The 18,468-nt window shown below is 43.9% G+C and overlaps 1 protein-coding gene across 1 annotated transcript; it reads right to left on the reverse strand.

Moving 5' to 3' along the window:
• Positions 1-1,356: 1,356 nt before the first annotated feature.
• On the reverse strand, positions 1,357-3,224 carry LOC145360402 (GRIN2-like protein). The gene has a single exon (XM_080215603.1). It carries the CDS (start codon positions 3,222-3,224, stop codon positions 1,365-1,367), a length of 1,860 nt encoding a protein of 619 aa, XP_080071729.1. The 3' UTR covers positions 1,357-1,364.
• Positions 3,225-18,468: the final 15,244 nt, after the last annotated feature.

Raw genomic sequence — 18,468 nt, forward strand, 5'->3', positions numbered from 1 at the left:
TTCTGCACTGTAGGATTCTATGATTCTCCTTAGAGCAAAGGGAAAGTGATGGCCTAGTGGCATCATCATTAGACTATTAATCCAGAAACTCAGCTGATCTTCTTAGGAACTGGGTTTGAATTCCACCGCAGCAGATGGTGGAATTTGAATTCAATAAAAAGTATCAGGAATTAAGAATCTACTGAAGACCATGAAATCATTGTGAGAAAAACCCATCTGGTTCACTAATGCCCTTTAGGGAAGGAAATCTGCTGTCTTTACCCGGTCTGGCCTACATGTGACTCCAGAGCCACAGCAATGTGGTTGACTCTCAGCTGCTCTCTGAAATGGCCTAGAAAGCCACTCAGTTCAACTGTAAGTAGGGACAGGCAATAAATGCTGGCCAGCCAGTGACACCCATGTCCCACAAATGAATTAAAAAAAGACAAGGTTAAGAGGAGGAAATGAAGTGAGATGTTCGGTTTTGTGAACAGTTTTGACTGAGTACATATCGAGAAACAGTTTCCAGTGATAGGATGGTCAGTAACCAGGGGCACATGACTGGCAATAGAACCAGAGGTGATATGAAGAAACATTTTTTATACATGATTGTGATCTGAAATGCACTGCAGGAAAGGATGGTGGAAGCAGATTCAATTAAAAGAGAATTAAATAAACACTTGAAGTTTTACAGGGCTATGAGGAAATAGCAAGAGAGTGAGGCTAATTGGATAGCTTTAGTAAAGAGCCAGAACGATCATGTTAAACTGAGTCTCCTGCTTTGGAACTGTAACATTCTATAATTCTACCACTCTATGGAATTGACATTCACTAGATCCCCCCAGGTGACCAGCTCGAATCACCATTTAACGCTAATTACTGAGCTGTCTCACCTCAGCTTTCACCATTATCTTGGAATCGTTATTACATTTTCAGTTAACTAATTGCTCACCATATGTTTGACAAGATTCACCAATTTGTCTTTCACTGCAGTGAAAAATAGCATGATAATTAAAAGCATAAAGAAAAATAAGTCATTTTGTCCCATCCCCAATATTTTTATACAGCGTTGTCTGCACTTTTCCCCAGGTAAGCAACCTGTAACTGACCCTGATATGCATCCAAACTGTCACTACCTTGTAAATTTCTGCAAAACACAGCTTAGATTTTCTGAAGACCCTACCCTCTCCATAACATCTCATTTCGTTACCCTGGTAAGTACGTCGAGAGAACAATCTGTTTATTAAAAATATACACTTACGAAATAATGACATTTAGAATCAACTTTAAGTTAGAGAAAAGCCAAGATTTAGTTTATGTTTTGAACATTCAACTGAAACATCCTTCAGTGGCGTGGTCTACACTTTTGCAGTGGGTAAAGCGATTTAGTCTATGGCTGCACTGGAACGCATGCAACATGTGGGATGCCTTAGAGTAGACATCATATTCCTAAAACCTGGCAAATGTCTCTTTGCTTTCACTGGCTGTTCCATGGCACATGATCCTTCAGCACGGGTACCTGACTGCTTCATTGTCTTTTCAGCTGCAGACATCTTGTCTCTCTCATGCTGTTCTATCTGAATCTCCAGATGTTTCTGGATAGCCAGCCCAAGGACCTCAGGATCTACAGAGGCCCCATAGACTTCCCATGTCATCCCTTTGTCATCCCATTTGACTTCTCGGACTGGGGACTCCTGAATCAGCTGGTTCTCTTCAAGGTTAACTTCTGGAAACATATGCACCAGGCGACTATCGGTTGGAGACATGGGGCTGGTACCCACTGACCTGCAGTCGACTGCCAATGAGGTCTGGACCGCTGCATCTTTATGCTCCAGCCGATGGTGACATCTAAGGGTCAGGTCGGTTACAGAGGTCATAGTCCATGTGTCTCGTGTTCTCACCCCCTTATTATTAGAACTGCTCTGCAGCAGAGAGGGAGAAAATGCTTCCAGTTCCACATTTTCCCCACCTGGGGTGTTCTGAGAATTCCTGTCTGTTGCAGCGTGGATAGCTTCATTTTCCATCTTCCCGTGACATTTCAGCAGGTGCCTTGCATCCAACCCGGTTTCACTCACTGAAGACACCAACCTTGGGAACGTTAGAATCCCCGAAACTGGCAGTGGATGGCAACATGTGTCGACGACAGTTCCTCTTCCAGATTCACTGACAGAACTGACCAGTCTTGGAAAGAGATGGATAGCAGGAATTGGCAGCGAATGGCAATAGGCAGGAGTGGTGTCTTGTACCCTCAGACTGGATAGCAAGTGGCTTTGATGCCCAGTGCAAGAGTAATTGCCCAGTAAACTGTTTTGGTGAGTGGCAGCTCCTTCCCTATAAGTCACACCATCTTGATCTGTGGAAACTGTCTCATTCCTTGTCCAACTATTGTCTTGATATTGTCTACTAGATTCCTGGACAGCCGAGGCACCTGGATAATTGGGAGAGTTCTTTGTAAACATGAGATGGCCCTGATGCATGGGACTACACATATCATTAGCTACACTATTGATGTGATGCTCAGCAACGGCTGCACTTTCTCTGACATTTGTCTGATAACCAGTGTCTGTTTCACTCCCTGAAATATTGATTACAATATTCTGACTACATGTCTTAGTCATCATTTCATCTTGAGGAATTATACCGTAGCCTCTGCCAGGCATAGTGATTTGATGTGCAGTGGTAGTCTTACTGCGCACAACATTGCTGCGATAGCAGTTCTCTCTATAACCACAAACAATGTCTGAGCAACTCCTATGCATCATCTTGGCTTGCAATTTTCCCAAGTTTGAGTCTGCGTATAACATTGTGTCTGTGTCCTTTCTCAGGGAGGGGTTGGTGTTTGTGTGATTGTCGGAGTGAATTTGAGAATCATCCTGAAATACTGGGAATTCAGAGACATTATTGAGGTCGTGGATGGTTCCCATATGGAAGCAGCGACACAGGGGAATCACGGTGAAATTATCTTGCGGTGCGAAACACGATGGATGATAAGGGCATCTCATATCCATTTCGCCAGAGTCCCTTGGAGAGACAACGCTGCTGAGGGTCTTCCTCAATTCTTGTTTTGTCGTTTGCCTTTCTTCGGTGCTGTCCCTTCTGGGGAATAGGGTGGCAGAAGAGCTTTTCGAAAGCGGGAAACAATTTGGTTCCAGGGTATCATGACACACCGTGTTCTGGGTTTCCTGGAAGGAATAATCAGATAGTCTTCGACTATAGGTAGCCATTCCGAAATTACACTCTGTCATGATGTGAAAGAAGGAATAGTAAATAAAGGGTAGACATGTTATTCCTCAATCCCCACCTCCCTCCCACCAAAACATTTTCTCCCACCTGTCTTGAAGGAAAAGGTATGCTGGAGTATATTTACACACAATCAAAATTTGTAGACAGAAGGAGGCCATTCGGCCCATTGTGTCTACACTGGCCAACAAAGAGCCATCAGCCTAAGCCCACTTTCCAGCTCTTGATCTGTAGCCATGAGGTTGGATCTTCAAATGCACGTCCAAATACTTTTCAAATGCACTGAGAGTTCCCATCTCTTCAGATAGTGAATTCCAGATATCCTCATCATCCTTTGGGTGAAAAATAGTTCCCCTCTGAACTTCCTACCTCTCACCCTAAATCTATGTTCTCTAGTTGTGAACCCCTCACCAAGAGGAGTAGTGTCTTCTAATCCACTAAGTGGACCCTCATAATTTTACTATACTCCCAATTCTGGCTCCTAAGTCATGCTAGAATAGAATCATACAGTGCAGAAAAAGGCCATTCAGCCCATCGAGTCTGCACTGACCACAATCCCACCCAGGCCCTATCCCCATAACCCCATGCACTAACCATAACTAGTCCCTCTGACACTAAGGAACAATTTAGCATGACCAATCCACCTAACCCGCACATCTTTGGAGTGTGGGAGGAAGCTGGAGCAGCCGGGGAGAATGTGCAAACTCTGCACAGACAGTAACCTGAGCCAGAAATTGAACCCAGGTTCCTGGCGCTGTGAGGCAGCAGTGCTAACCACTGTGCCACCCATTGAAATGTCTGGAGTTAAGAATTTGAGGACCTTCCAGTAATTTGTGGCCTTACCCACTGTTCAGACAGGAAGGATATTGAGCAGCCAGCATTTTGCAATCATTCTTCTCTTTTCTTCTTCCCTTCCCCAACTCAGGGGCAATGAAACCAATTGCAGCAAGCCCAACTCCCATTTCAGCTTGGGCCAACAAACCCAACACAGACCAGTGACTAACCTGAGTTGTTGAAATCTAAATGGCTGGGTTTTACAGTGTTTCATTTTGTCATGGAAGTTGGAGTTAAAGGAGCCAGGAACTTAGAGCCATGAAAAATTTAAGATGAGGAAAACCATGTTGTCCATTCAGGATTTACATGCAGAAATACCCTGCAGTCTCTCCATCACTGCTTCTTAAATGCTTCAAAGGTTTTCGCTTATGTTACCCTATCTTGACATCCATCGTACGTATTGATTGCTCTCTATCAATCTGTCCAAAATTTGTCTTTAACTGCTTTGAACATCTTATAATCTGTTTGAAGTAATGTTCTGGGCTTTTGTTCCTCATATTGTTTGCAGGGGTGGTGATGGCCTAGTGGTATTATCGCTAGTGTATTAATCCAGAAACTCAGATAATGTTCTGGGGTCCCAGGTTCAAATCCCACCACAGCAGATAGTGGAACTTGAATTCAATAAAAACATCTGGAATTAAAAATCTACTGATGACCATGAAACCATTGTCGATTGTCAGAAAAACCCATCTGGTTCACTAATATCCTTTAGGAAAGGAAAGCTGCTGTCCTTACCTGGTTTGACCTGCATGTGACTCTAGAGCCACAGCGATGTGGTTGACTCTCAACTAGTCTCGGGCAACTGGGGATGAGCAATAAATGCTGGCCAGCCAGTGATGCCCACGTCCCACAAATGAAAAAAAAATTACTAACTTATAAAGCTCTATGAAGTCCCCTCTCAGCAACTTCTTTCAAGACTCATCCTCACTATCATTCTGAATTCAAATTTGCTGATAAGCTATCTCAGTTGTGGCACTGTTTGGTGTGAGAATGAACCATCCAGACCATAGAACACCAGATTCCATCTCCTGGGTGAATGCTGATCTCAAGTAAAACATGGGAAATTTGTAGTTAAGGATTTTGGGTGGACTCAGAAGGATTAGGCTTAACTGTGATCCCCATTCCTAGTCAAATGGCTTTCCTGGATATGAACATATATAAACAGGGCAAAGAGGCACAGTGGCGGGATGAGCAGAATTTAAGGTGGAAAACCTAGATTTTGATGCAGTAGCAGGCTGCAGGAGTTGATAAGTCCAATTCCCATCTCTGGGTGTTTTTTGTCTAAGGGAAAGAGAGCACGATGGCAATGGAGCTTCATGGGCTAGATGGAAGCATTCCTGTTCCTGTTCAGATCCAGCCCTGTCAAATCCACAGACCGATAATGGCCATCCAGGAAGGGGCCAGAGCATCGACTGCATTCACAAGACAAGAGTCAGTATCTTCAGTGGAGGGTAAGAGAAAAGTAGAGAAAGTGGGAAAGCCAATACAGCTAAAAGCTTACTTTTGTAAACAAACCCTTTAATTGTATTTGAAGAAATGAAATATGCTGATAGGTTGGAAAAATCACATTGAAATTAATTGTGTTATACAGAGTACAATGGAGCGCACACAATGAGTTCAACAGAGAACACTGGGCACACAGCACACTGGAGCCACAGGGTACATGGGGCACAAAGGTCATTGGACACGCAGGGTACTACTGTGTGTTAACATTTTGTGTGTTAGCGTGCTGTGTGTTAGGGTGGTATGTGTCAGAGTGCTTTGTGTTATGGTGTGCGTGTTAGAGTGCTGTGTTTTAGGGTGGTGTGTGTTAGAGTGCTGTGGGTTAGAGTGTTGTGTGTTAGGATATATGTTAGGGTAGTTTATGTTAGGGTGGTGTGTCTTAGGGTAGTGTATGTTACGTCGTGCGTTATAGTGGTGTGTGTGCTCGGATGTGTGTGTTAAAAGTGTTAGGATGGTGCATGTTAGGATACTGTGTGTTAGGGTGTGCATGTTAGAGTGTGTGTGAGGGTGGTGTGTGTTAGAGTGGTGGGTGTTAGAATGGTGTGTGTGTTAGGGCGATGTGTGTTAGGGTGGTGTGTGTTAGGGTGCATGTTAGAGTGGTGTGCATGTCAGGGTGATGTGTGTTAGGGCGGTGTATGTTAGAGTGTGTATGTTAGAGTGGTGCGTTGTAGAATGTGTGTTAGGGTGATGTATGTCTCCGGGACACTGAGAGTCTGAGTCTCTGGGACACTGAGGGACTGAATCTCCTGGAAGGACTGAGTCCTGGACAACACAGCCAGACAGATGGGGGAAGGGACTTGAGAGACAGGAACAGCACTGGGCTTCATGAATGGAGATTCTAATATCCCGACAGGCAGAGATACTGTTTCAATCGGGAAGTCTCCATTCATTCTCTGATGTATGGCAGCGTCTCCCCAGCCAGGAAAAGCCAGACCTGCTAATTATTTGAAATTCCATCCTGTGCACAGCCATTTAAAAAGAGGCGTTGCCCCCAACACCCTGAGAGAAGCCGGAGCTGTTCCGCGGCGGCTGGAGGTTTGTTTTTAAGCAATATTACTGAAACAAAAAGCCACTGAGACGATCCATTAGTGAAAGCAACAGGCCTTGTACCTGCTGCTGGCATCCCCGCACACACACACACCCTCAACAAGCTGCAGCTCTGGTCAAAACAAGAATTAATTATTGTGATTATTGCACTGTTTACAAAGCTAAGATCTAGCAGAGGGAATCATACAACAGCTAAAAATACTTAGCCATTCTCCGGTGCCCCACTGACAGCCTCTCAACAATAACAGAATAATTAATAATAATACAAAATCATCAACAGTTCAGCGGCTACCTGTACATTCTGCAATGTAACAGCACTCACCGTCTAAGGAGCCAGGGAGATCCAGGGTTTATCCACACCTTAAATTAAATAATAGTAAAAAAAAACAAAAAAAATCCCCTTGGCAATTGTTATGACTGTCTGTATGTCTGTTGAATGTTTTAGCAATGAGAAGTTTGCCAGACAGCAGCAGAGGAGCTCTCCGTCTTCCTCCCTGATGCAGGCGAAATGGAGAGAGAACGAGAATAAATCTGTGTTTCATCCGATTAAGGAGGATAGTGCCACCACGCTCCTCACACACTGCTGCTCTGATCTGTGCCAGGAGCTCAGAGCCAAGCGGGGTGGGCTGCCTCCCCTTTTCATTTGACTTTCACCTCCCTCCCCACCCGCGAAGTGATTCATGTCTACTGGTTCTCTGCCACCCCTTCCCCAAGCCTCTCGTGTGCCTGTCTTTGCGAGTCTCTGCCCCACTGCCTCCCGAACCCTGGAACCAGCAGCCTTACATGTATTTAATCTGCTGGCTGTGTTGCCTGCAGTGAAATGGCCGCAATGGAGATTGATGTTGCCACTTTGGGGCGAGCTAGTTGGGGAATTGCCCTGATTGTGCCTGTCGCAGAGGCACTTTTAAATCCTATTGTCATGGCCAGTCAGAACATTTATGGTGCGAGACGCCAAAAGTGGAAGCAAAGATGAGATGAATCATTTTTACATAGAAAACTTTGAATTCAGCTAAGACCCCATCACTCAGTCCACCTAACCTGCACATCGTTGGACACTAAGGGGCAACTTAGCATGGCCAATCCACCTAACCTGCACATCTTTGGACACTAAGGGGCAATTTAGCATGGCCAATCCACCTAACCTGCACATCTTTGGACACTAAGGGGCAATTTAGCATGGCCAATCCACCTAACTCATATGTCTTTGGACTGTGAGAAGAAACTGGAGCACCCAGAGGATTCTGGCTCAGCAATGATCATGGAGTGGTGATATTTAAGTTCAAATTGGGTCGATGGGGAACTGGAGCTGCGTCTGCTGCCTCCAAGGTGGTGGAAGTCGCAGATTTGGGAAGTGCTGCCGAGGAAGCCTTGGTGACTTGCTATACCTGGTACACACTGGAATCACAATATTGTTGGTATCGAAGCCTATTACAAAAATGCCAGACATTTGAACCAACCATCCAACTGGCTGGCTCCCTTCAATGATTGTAGGCAGAACTATCAGTCACAGCAGAATCAGATAGCGGGGAGTACCTTCTACAGCAGCATCTCAGTGCAGGACCACCTCCATCACAAAAATCCCCCACTGACATCCACTCACTACCACCCCACTGAGGGGAGGCAATGGCCTAGTGGTCTTATCACTAGACTATTAATTTAGAAACTCAGCTAATGTTCTAGGGACCCAGGTTCGAATCCTGCCACGGCAGATGGTGGAATTTGAATTTCATTTAAAGGAATCCACTGATGATCATGAAACCATTGCCGATGGCCAGCAAAACCCATCTGGTTCACAAATGTCCTTTAGGGAAGGAAATCTGCTGTCCTGACCTGATCTGGCCTAGATGTGACTCCACAGCCACAGCAATGTGGTTCACTCTCAACTGCCCTTGGACAACTACAGGCGGGCAATAAATGCTGGCCCAGCCAGTGATGCCCAAGACCCACAAATGAATAAAAAATCCAAAATGATACATTAGAGCCATGAAAAGCAGCAATTTTTAAGCGGACCATTTCCATGCTAAAATAATTCAGTTGATGTTTGTTTATCACTGATAATAGGCAGCAATTGTTGTAATGCCTCCATTGGCTGCCACTCTCAAGGCTCACTAAGAAACATAAGTCACTTGGGCACAGCTTTGGGATTTAGTGATGAAGATTGTCAGAGAATACAGCAGGGCAGAGATAGGCTGGAAAGTTGGATGGAGAAAGGCAGATGGAATTTAATCTGGATAAATGTGAGGTGATGTATTTTGGTAGATCTAATTCAGCTGGGAGTGATAAAGTAAATGGCAGAACCATCAGGAGTGTAGGTCCACAGATTCTTAAAAGTGACAGCGCGGTGGAAAAGGTGCCGGGGCATCGAGTATAAAAGCTGGCAAACAATGTCACAGTTATAAAAAATGTTGGTCATGACCAAAACTGCAGCCAGAAAAAGCAGGACAATTTCTCCAGGCAAAAGCAGTCAGTGGAGGAGTTTGACTTTAAGAACTAGGATCAGGAATATGTCACACAGTCCCTGAAACCTGCTCTGCCATTCAATATGATCATGGCTCAATTTCTACATTTAATCCAATTTCCTGCCCTATCTCCATATTTCTGGACTCCCTGTGAACCCAAAAATCTATCAGTCCCAATCTTGAACATACACATTGATTGCACTTTTTGGATTTACAGCATTCTGAATGAAGCCAATTCCCTTATCCTGAGATGGTGATACTTAGACTCTTCAGTCAGGGGAAATAGCCACACAACAGGTCCTCCTCCTCCCTGTTCCATTCATGTATTGTTAAACATGTTTCTGACCAGGTACAGACTCTGCAGGAAGCTGAACTCTTCCCAGTACCCAATGAGAACCCACTCAGTTTGTTTACTTTCAGATAGTCTGTGAATTCACTTATGTACAAGCCTCCTGTTCTCTTTGGGTTCTGGAGGAGGAATGTTGATAGTATTTCATCGTTAATAATGATTAATTATCTATTAATTACTGATTATATTAATAGTTATTACTGTTTCTGCTGCTGTTGGCCCGTGTTATTAACACAGCGGGGCTCAACAACATTTGCAATGTGGAATTGTGACATAATAACTCACAACAGGGAATCAACGATTTATGGTAAGGAAGGGGTTAATGACTATAATTAAGGTTTCTGAAGTGTTATGCTGATTACCGGAAAACCTTATTACTGTTGTCACTTTGGAATTGTCCCCCTTGGAGCAAAGGAGTTTGAGGGGAGATGTGAAAGAGGTGTAGGAGATTATCACAGGCTTAGATTGGCACAGTGGTTAGCACAGCCACCTGACAGTGCCAGGGACCTGGGTTCGATTCCTGGCTTGGGTCACTGTCTGAGGAGTCTGCACATTCTCCTGTGTAGGTTTTTCCAGGTGCTCCGGTTTGCCCCTACAGTCCGAAAGATGGGCTGGTTAGGTGCATTGGCCATGCTAAATTCTACCTCAGTGTACCCGGACAGGCACCAATATGTGCTGACTAGGGGATTTTCACAGTAACTTCATTGCAGTGTTAATGTAAGCCTACTTGTAATACCACTAAACAAATAAGGTAGACAAACTGTTCCCATTAGCTCATGGACTGGGGGGACACAGATTTAAGGTTTTCTGGCTGTGGTCCCCTTTTTGACCATTCAGTCACAGTATGAGAAGATGCTCCCAGTTTCCTGGCAGCCATTCACTGCTAGACATAATGCAGTATATCCAGGCTGAACGGTTATAACTCCTTCAAAAAAATCCCAATAAATAAGACAAGGTAGAATCATCTAAATCTTCCAAGAGTTTTGAGGAACTAGTTTAAGTAAGGATTAAGCTATTGAGTTGGATGATCAGCCATGATCAAAATGAATGGTGGAGCAAGCTCGAAGGGCTGAATGGCCTCCTTTAGCTCCTATCTTCTATGTTTTCATGCAACAAAAAACAATGTCTTGTGCTGAATTGGTTTTCTTAAGCATCAGTGGTGCTCACATTACCCTATAGTTAACATAACAAATCAAAGAACCTTAATACAAGCTAACATTAACTCCTTATCTACCTTAAATCATTCATTTCCTGTTGTGGATGTTGATTTTGTTATAAATCCATGTCACAAACTGGAGATTGTTTGAGGACCAACACTTTATCTTTTGATTGGGGTTGATGGTGGCATGGTGATAATGTCACTGGTCTGGTAATCCAGTATGCCCAGGCTAATGCTGTAGGGGACACAGGTTCAAATCCCACTAGGGCAGCTGGTAGAATTCAATTCATTCAGTTCTGGAATTGAAAAGAAGTCTCTTTGATTTGCCATTAAAATTTGGGTCACTCACTAATGCTTTTTAGATATGGAAATCAGCCATTCTTACTTGGTCTGGCCTACATGTGACTCTAGTCTACTGGTCAAAGTGGCACAGTCGTTAGCATTGCTGCCTCACAGCGACAGGGACCTGGATTTGATTCAGCCTTGGGTGACTGTGCGGTGTCTGTAATTCCCCCCATGTCTGTGTGGGTTTCCTCTGGGTGCTCTAGTTTCCTCTCATAGTCCAAAGATGTACAGATTTAGGTGGATTGGCTAATTTGTCCCTTAGTGTCGCAAGATATGCGGATTTGGGGCACTAGCCATGGTAACTACTTGGGCTATGGGGATAAGGCAGAGAGGAGGGCCTCTTTCAGAGAGTCAGTGCAGACCTGATGAGCTGAATATCCTCTTTCTGCACTATTATTACCCCAATTTTAGAATTCTGCACCCGGTTTACTAATTATTCCACAGTTTCACCCCTGCCTATAAAACACTGTTACCCCCTCCCCTCTGTCTTGGCGTCATGGTGGCACAGTGGTTAGCACTGTTGCCTCACAACATCAGGAACCCAGGTTCAATTCCGGCCTTGGGTAACTCTGTGTGGAATCTGCACATTTTCCCCGTGTCTGCATGGGTTTCCTCCCACAGTCCAAAGATGTACTGGTTAGGTGCATTGGCCATGCTCAGCGTACCTGAACAGGTGCTGGAGTGAGGTGACTAGGGGATTTTCACAGTAGCTTTATTGCAGTGTAAATGCAAGCCTACTTTGACATTAATAAATAAACTTTAAAACCTTAGGTTCCAATAGAAGACTTCCAACTTGAGATATGTGAGAATCTCATTGCGGGTAAAAGAGGAGGTTTACTGTTGCCTTCACCTGCCCCTTAGAAACTCAATGGACTCCCAGATCCAGTGGACACAAGCAACATTGCAAGGCCATTCACCCAATCTTTCAGAGATGGTGCATTGCTCACCTGGAGCTGCCTGGAGTTCCAAACCTTCTCCTTCTGACTCAGAAGCGAGGCTGTCAACCCAGCCACTGATCAGATTAACAACTAATCACTTCAGAAAAACTGAAGTGGAAACATCTAACACCTGTTGCAGAATAGGGTAATGAACCTATCCTGTTAGAAAGCAGGATAGTAAAACGTGGTTACCACATGTAAAGTTAAAACGTGTTTAAAATATCAGATAAAGTTTAGCCTATCTGAGGCTCAAACACTCATCAATATATCACTCTCTCTTCAGGTACCAGGCTCTGAAAGGTTACTGGTGACCATAGACTTCTGCGATGATCCATGATGATGCTTAATAAAGTACTGCAGTGGCTGACAAGGAAACTCCCCCGCTCTTACTGCCTGCCATCAGGCACATTGGGAGGATTTACAAGCTGATAATCAACCACATTATGAATGCACAGTCCATGCCCATTGACTCCTAGTGAGGACTTGAACCCTGAGCTTAGATGTAGGGGCATTATAACTGGGCCACAAGACCTCCTCCACCACCACCACCAACACCACCCCCCCACAACATGTATTGCATTTTGGAAGGTAAAGATGCCTGGACTTGCTTGATTTTAAGTCAGAGAACTGAGTGGCCGCAGTTGTTTTCGAAGGTAATTTCCATGTCTCTGGGATCAGGGCGGCACGGTAGCACAGTGGTTAGCACTGCTGCTTCACAGCTCCAGGGACCTGGGTTCGATCCCTGGCTTGGGTCACTGTCTGTGTGGAGTTTGCACATTCTCCTCGTGTCTGTGTGGGTTTCCTCCGGGTGCTCTGGTTTCCTTCCACGGTCCAAAGGTGTGCGGGTTAGGTTGATTGGCCATGTTAAATTGACCCTAGTGTCCTGAGATGAGTAGGTAAGGGGGAATTAGTGGGTAAAATATGTAGGGATATGGGGGGTAGGGCCCGAGTGGGATTGTGTTCAGTGCAGACTCAATGGGCCGAATGGCCTCTCTCTGTACTGTGGGGTTTCTATGATCAAAGTAAAACACACAAAGATCCTGATACAAGACAATTCAAGGATATGATTTGCAGAAAATCCAATTTGAAGCGAGATCAATCACTTAAAATTTAATTGTCAAATTAGTGGCAGAGATGTTATCAAATACAAATGCCTGCAGCTTATTTTAATAGTTTTGTATTTCTTAAGAATACTCTTTCATTATAATTATTCAATGCATTCGTAGTATAGTCGCTTAAACTAGCGACGATAAAAATTGGGCAGATTTTCGCCCCTTCACAGATAACATGTCCCAAAGATGAAAATCTTTCCATAGTTTTCAGCTGTACTCCCTCTCCATTTCCAAGCTGTATTCACAGCGAGAGTTAGGCCTGTACATGGAGCTCAGGCACCCGTGGCCTGCCTGCCCGCTGATTCATTGCCGTGTCCGTTACTCAGAATGTGCTCAGGCCACACACACTGTGGGGGTGCAGCCTGACATTTACACACTTTTCAGAAATGAAGAGTATTGGGCAGTAAATAAAGAGGAAAGTGGAAGACAAATGTAAACACGCAATGTTTGGCAAATATTGAAACGACAACAGAAACGTTCAAAATTGTGAGGGGTGTGGGTGGGATAGACTGGGAGAAACTGTTCCTACTTGTGAGAAGATTGAGAACAAGAGGGTACAGATTTAAAGTAATTAATAAAATAAACAATAGTGATATTTTCCCAGTGTCTGTGTGGGTTTCCTCTGGGTGCTCCAGTTTCCTCCCACAATCCTTAGATCAGAAGGTGAGGTGAATTGGCCATATTAAATTGCCCATTAGTGTCTCAAGATGTGCAGGTTAGGGGAATTAGCCATGGTAAATGTATGGGGTTATGGGGATAGGGTGGGGGAGAAAGGGCCTGGGTAAGATACTCTGTCAGAGAATCAGTGCAAACTCAGTGGGCCGAATGGCCTTCTGCACTGTAGGGATTCTATGTTATGAGGAAAAGCTTTTTGACATAGCAAGTGGTTAGGGTCTGGAATGATCTGCTTGGGAGTCTGCTGGAGACAGGTTCAGTCGAAGCATCCAAAACGGAATTAGACTTACCCAGAAAGGAAGAACAGGCAGGGTTGCAGGTGAGAGAATGAAACTAAGCGATATGCTCATTTGGGGAGCCAGTACAGATATAGTGGACCAAATAGCCTCCTGCTGCACTGTAACAATTCTGTTGTTGACTCTGTGAAGCCCTGGAACACACAAGAATAACCTCTGCAGCTTTTCATTTTCAATCACTGACTGATTGGTATCCTGATAACATTGAGTTCATTGAACTCATGCCCCCCCAGAGTATTATCCAGGGTCTCCAGTGACATTACTGTGACATTACTATTTTCTGCATTTGTATCACCCGTGTTTAACACCTCCAATCCTTATTTCTGCATTTTCTCTATAATTGCAGCTTAGATCACGTCATCCAGATGCAATCACAGCTGCTGCGCAACTTGGAGATGAGAAACCTGCAAGTTAAAATTAATTGGTTTAACTGAGTTCTGATCACTATTCTGATCCATTGAGTTGACCTCTGTGTTTCGACCCACAATTCCAAACTCAGCTCAGAAGTGGCCTTCAGATTACAAATGCAGCCACTGACACACCAACGTGAAAATCAGTGTACAACTCCGAGAAAAAGCATCAAAATGCAATGAGTGGCTGAGCCTTGTGGAACAGAAAGGGGTCTTTGATTTGATATTTTATTGTCGCATGTATTGGGACACAGTGAAAAGTATTGTTTCTTGCGCATTGTACAGATAAAACATACTGTTCATAGAGTACGTATGGGAGAAGGAAAGGAGAGGCTACAGAATGTAGTGTTACAGTCATAGCTAGGGTATAGAGAAAGATCAACTTAATATACGGTAGACCCATTAAAAAGACTGATGGCAGCAGGGAAGAAGCTGTCCTAACTTGCTAAGCAACTAACGCACAAGATTGGGTGAAAGGACAGTTCTCATAGAATCCCTACAGTGAGTCTATTGAGTGTCACCAACTGCAATCCCGTCCAGGCTCTATCCCCATAACCCCATTTACCTTAGCTAGTCCCTCTGACACTAAGGGGCAATTTAACATAGCCAATCCACCTAACCCGTGCATCTTTGGACTGTGGGAGGAAACCGGAGTATTCAGTGGAAACCCAAGCAGAGACAGGGAGAATGTGCAAACTCCACACAGGCAGTGACCCAAGCTGGGAATTGAACCCAAGTCCCTGGTGTGTGAGCCATCATACACAGGGCCTCCAGAGTCTGTTTCCGTGCCGTATATCTCCATGACTCTATCATCCCACCTGGAATAATGTTCATCTGCACTGACTTCAATGGAGGGTACAATCAGTGGGAAAAAGCCAGCCAGCCACTATACATGAACAGACCAACCTCCTGTCAGGCGGGTTAGGTTAAAACTGTCGCTGGAGAATCTATGCTTGAGTCCCTGCCCTGCTCTGGGTTTGCTGGTCTAAACTGGGAAAGTGGTACCGAGTGCTACAATAGGCTTCTTTGGCCCTGGATTGGGCATATCCGCTAAGATTCTCAATTTGTAAATTGTTATCTGGGAAGTGAGAGTTCTGTGAGCAGAAGGTGTCATGATGCCACCTTGTGGTCAAACACTCCTCCAGCAGCCACTATCGAGGGCTGACAAATTAACATTAAGAAGTCTCATGACACCAGGTTAAAGTCCAACAGGTTTATTTGGAATCACGAGTTTTCGGAGGGCTGCTCCTTCATCAGGTGAGTGATTCCAAAATAAACCTGTTGGACTTTAACCCGGTGATGTGAGACTTCTTACTGTGTCACCTCAGTCCAATGCCTTCATCTCCACATCAAATTAACATTCGGCACTTGGGTGAGATATTGGTGTGAGCTGGCACTTGTACAGTTGCACACAGTGATATGCTGGCAGAAGAGGGGACAAAATGGAAATTAGCAGCTGACAGTTCAAAAAGATGAATAAATCAGCAAATAAAACGAATAATGAATGAGCCAGTGAAATTCAGATGAAAAAAGAAAGGGAATATTCCTTGTACACCGTTAAACTGTGAAATGTGCCGTAAAATTAGCAGAAACAAGAAAACGGTATATTGGCATTAAAGATTGACAAATCCCCAGCATCTGATAGTTTCCAACCCAGGGTTTCACAGCAGCTAAGCACAAAAATCAAAACAATTACATGAGGTTTGTGGTGTTCAGAGGACATAGTAATACTGGGTGATAGGAGTTGCTGCTGATTTCACAGCAGCCGAACAGCAGCATCCAAAATGAACAAACAGAAATGATTAATGAAGCAGCCCCTGGTAAGTTTCTGAAATATCATACATCTTCATTGACTGCCGTGCAGAATTAAATAAATCAACTGGCCCCTATAAGCAGAAAATGCCTTCCTCAGGATCTGCTCTTTAATCTGATTAGAGTTTTGATTTTGCTAGAATTAATTTTCTTTTAATTCATCCAAAATAAATAATAAAATAAAAACTCTTCATAGAATCCCTACAGTGCAGAAGGAGATCATTCAGTCCATTGAGTCAGCACCAACTCTCCAACAGAGCATCCCTATCCCTGTCACCCCACCTACTTACCCTACTAATCTACACATCTGGAGACACTATGGGATAATTTACCATGGTCAATCCACCTAATCTACACATCTTAAAATACTAAGGGCTAATTTAAAATGGTCAATCCACCCAACCTGCATATCTTTGGACTGTGGGACGAAACCAGAGACTCCAGAGAAAACCCATGCAGACACAGGGAGAATGTGCAGACTCTGTACAGACAGTCACCCAAGGCTGGAATTGAACTTGGGTTCATGGCACTGTGAGGCAACAGTGCTGCCCTTGAGAAGGATCGATCCATGAAAATTTCAGATATGCATTAACAGGTTTTCATTCATGGGTGTCAGAAGTTTGGCTTTTATCTGTTGTTTCAGTGAAATCTTTAACCAAAATGTTATGTGATGTGGATAGATTAATTTGTACCTCACACCTCCGCTTAAAACATCTTGTTCAATAAATTATCTACCACTCACATATTGTTTATAATCAGATACAAACTTTAGCCAAGTCTGAATTCTCCCCATACACCGAGAGAAAGTTTGTTTGATTTCAGGTATTCTATGGATACATTCACCACTCAGGCTGGTGGAGTGGGTGACTGGGAGGGAGGGTTGAAGCTGGATAGTATTTTGTGGTTAAAAATTAACTTGTTGCTGCTGCTCCTGCTATTCTCTGGCTCAACACATTTTGGATAGAAGTGATGACAAATAGCCCACAGCTGGACTCAACAGACAGTTTCAACAATCTCTATTTTGTGACATGAGATAGTCATATGATAATTGATACTTATGGGTGGCATAGTAGTACAGTGGTTAGCACTGCTGCATCGCAGTGCCAGGAACCCGGTTCGATTCCCAGCTTGGGTCACTGTGTGCATGTTCTCCCTGTGTATACATGGGTTTCCTCCAAGTGCTCTGGTTTCCTTCCACAGTGCCAAAGACGAGCTGGTTAGGTGCATTGGTCATGCTAAATTCTCCCTCAATGTACCCAGACAGGTGATGGACTGTGGCAACGAGGGGATTTTCCCAGTAACTTCATTGCAGTGTTAATGTAAGCCTACTTGTGACACTAATAAATAAATAAACTTTAACTTTATTCCTCATCCACAAGATGGATCAGGAGTTAACATTGAGTGCAGTTAAGGTTCCTGGAATTTTTATGCTACGTATTGAAGAATCTTCTGGCCTGGATGGATTACATGTGTGAATTTAAAAGTATCTAGAGAAGAGGTCGCATTTTTAATAATTCATTGCAGAAACAAGTAGGTAGAAGACTGGCAGATAGCTCATGTTATCCTCCTGTTTAAGAAGGGAGGTATAACATGTCCATGGAACAATATGCCAGTCAACTTAACATTACTGGGAGGAAATACAAGTAGCAAAATGGATAGCTAGCTGGCTTCAAGATGGAAAGGAGAAGGAAAACATGAAGGATTGCTGTTCAGTGCGGCAGAAGTTAGGAAGTGGTGTCCCATAAGGATCAATGCTGAGACCATTGCTGTTCACTATCCGAATGACTCGGACTTAGGAATTAAAAGCACAAATTTGCAGACAGTACTAAATTGGTGGATGGTTGAAACTGAGGAGGGACTTGAAGCAAATGGGAAGTGATAAAAGATGATGAAAGGCTGCATTTGAAAGGAAGAGAATCACAGAGTGACAGACGGCCTGTTTTACTTAAAAGAAAGAGAAAGGAAAGAAGGCTTTGAGAAACAAGCTTCACAATTACTCATGAAATCTTTACACAAATCATGGCGAACAGCGCGCGCTATTCTGTATTGTTGGCTAGGATGTTTGAGATCAATATTTTGATGGTTAGAGTATTCAGGATTAATGATTTGGTGGGGACAATGAAATGAATGATTAAACATAATGGCCTAGACTTTTCTCTCAGTTTTGAAGGGACTGCCTTTGTTGTTCACCAGAACACAGTCCCCCATAAATACGTTTGTCAGCAGAGATTTCTCATGGCAACTGTTTCTATGGAGCATCCTCTGCAGGAAATATTTGGCATCTGTGAACAGGGCAAACAAAAGCAAAGT

This window comes from Carcharhinus amblyrhynchos, chromosome 31, assembly GCF_965287045.1.
Source record: "Carcharhinus amblyrhynchos chromosome 31, sCarAmb.v2.hapA, whole genome shotgun sequence".
Taxonomy (NCBI): domain Eukaryota; kingdom Metazoa; phylum Chordata; class Chondrichthyes; order Carcharhiniformes; family Carcharhinidae; genus Carcharhinus; species Carcharhinus amblyrhynchos.

Coding starts and splice junctions, on each gene's coding strand:
- LOC145360402 (XM_080215603.1), bottom strand. CDS start 3,224: ATGACAGAGTGTAATTTCGGAATGGCTACCTATAGTCGAAGACTATCT.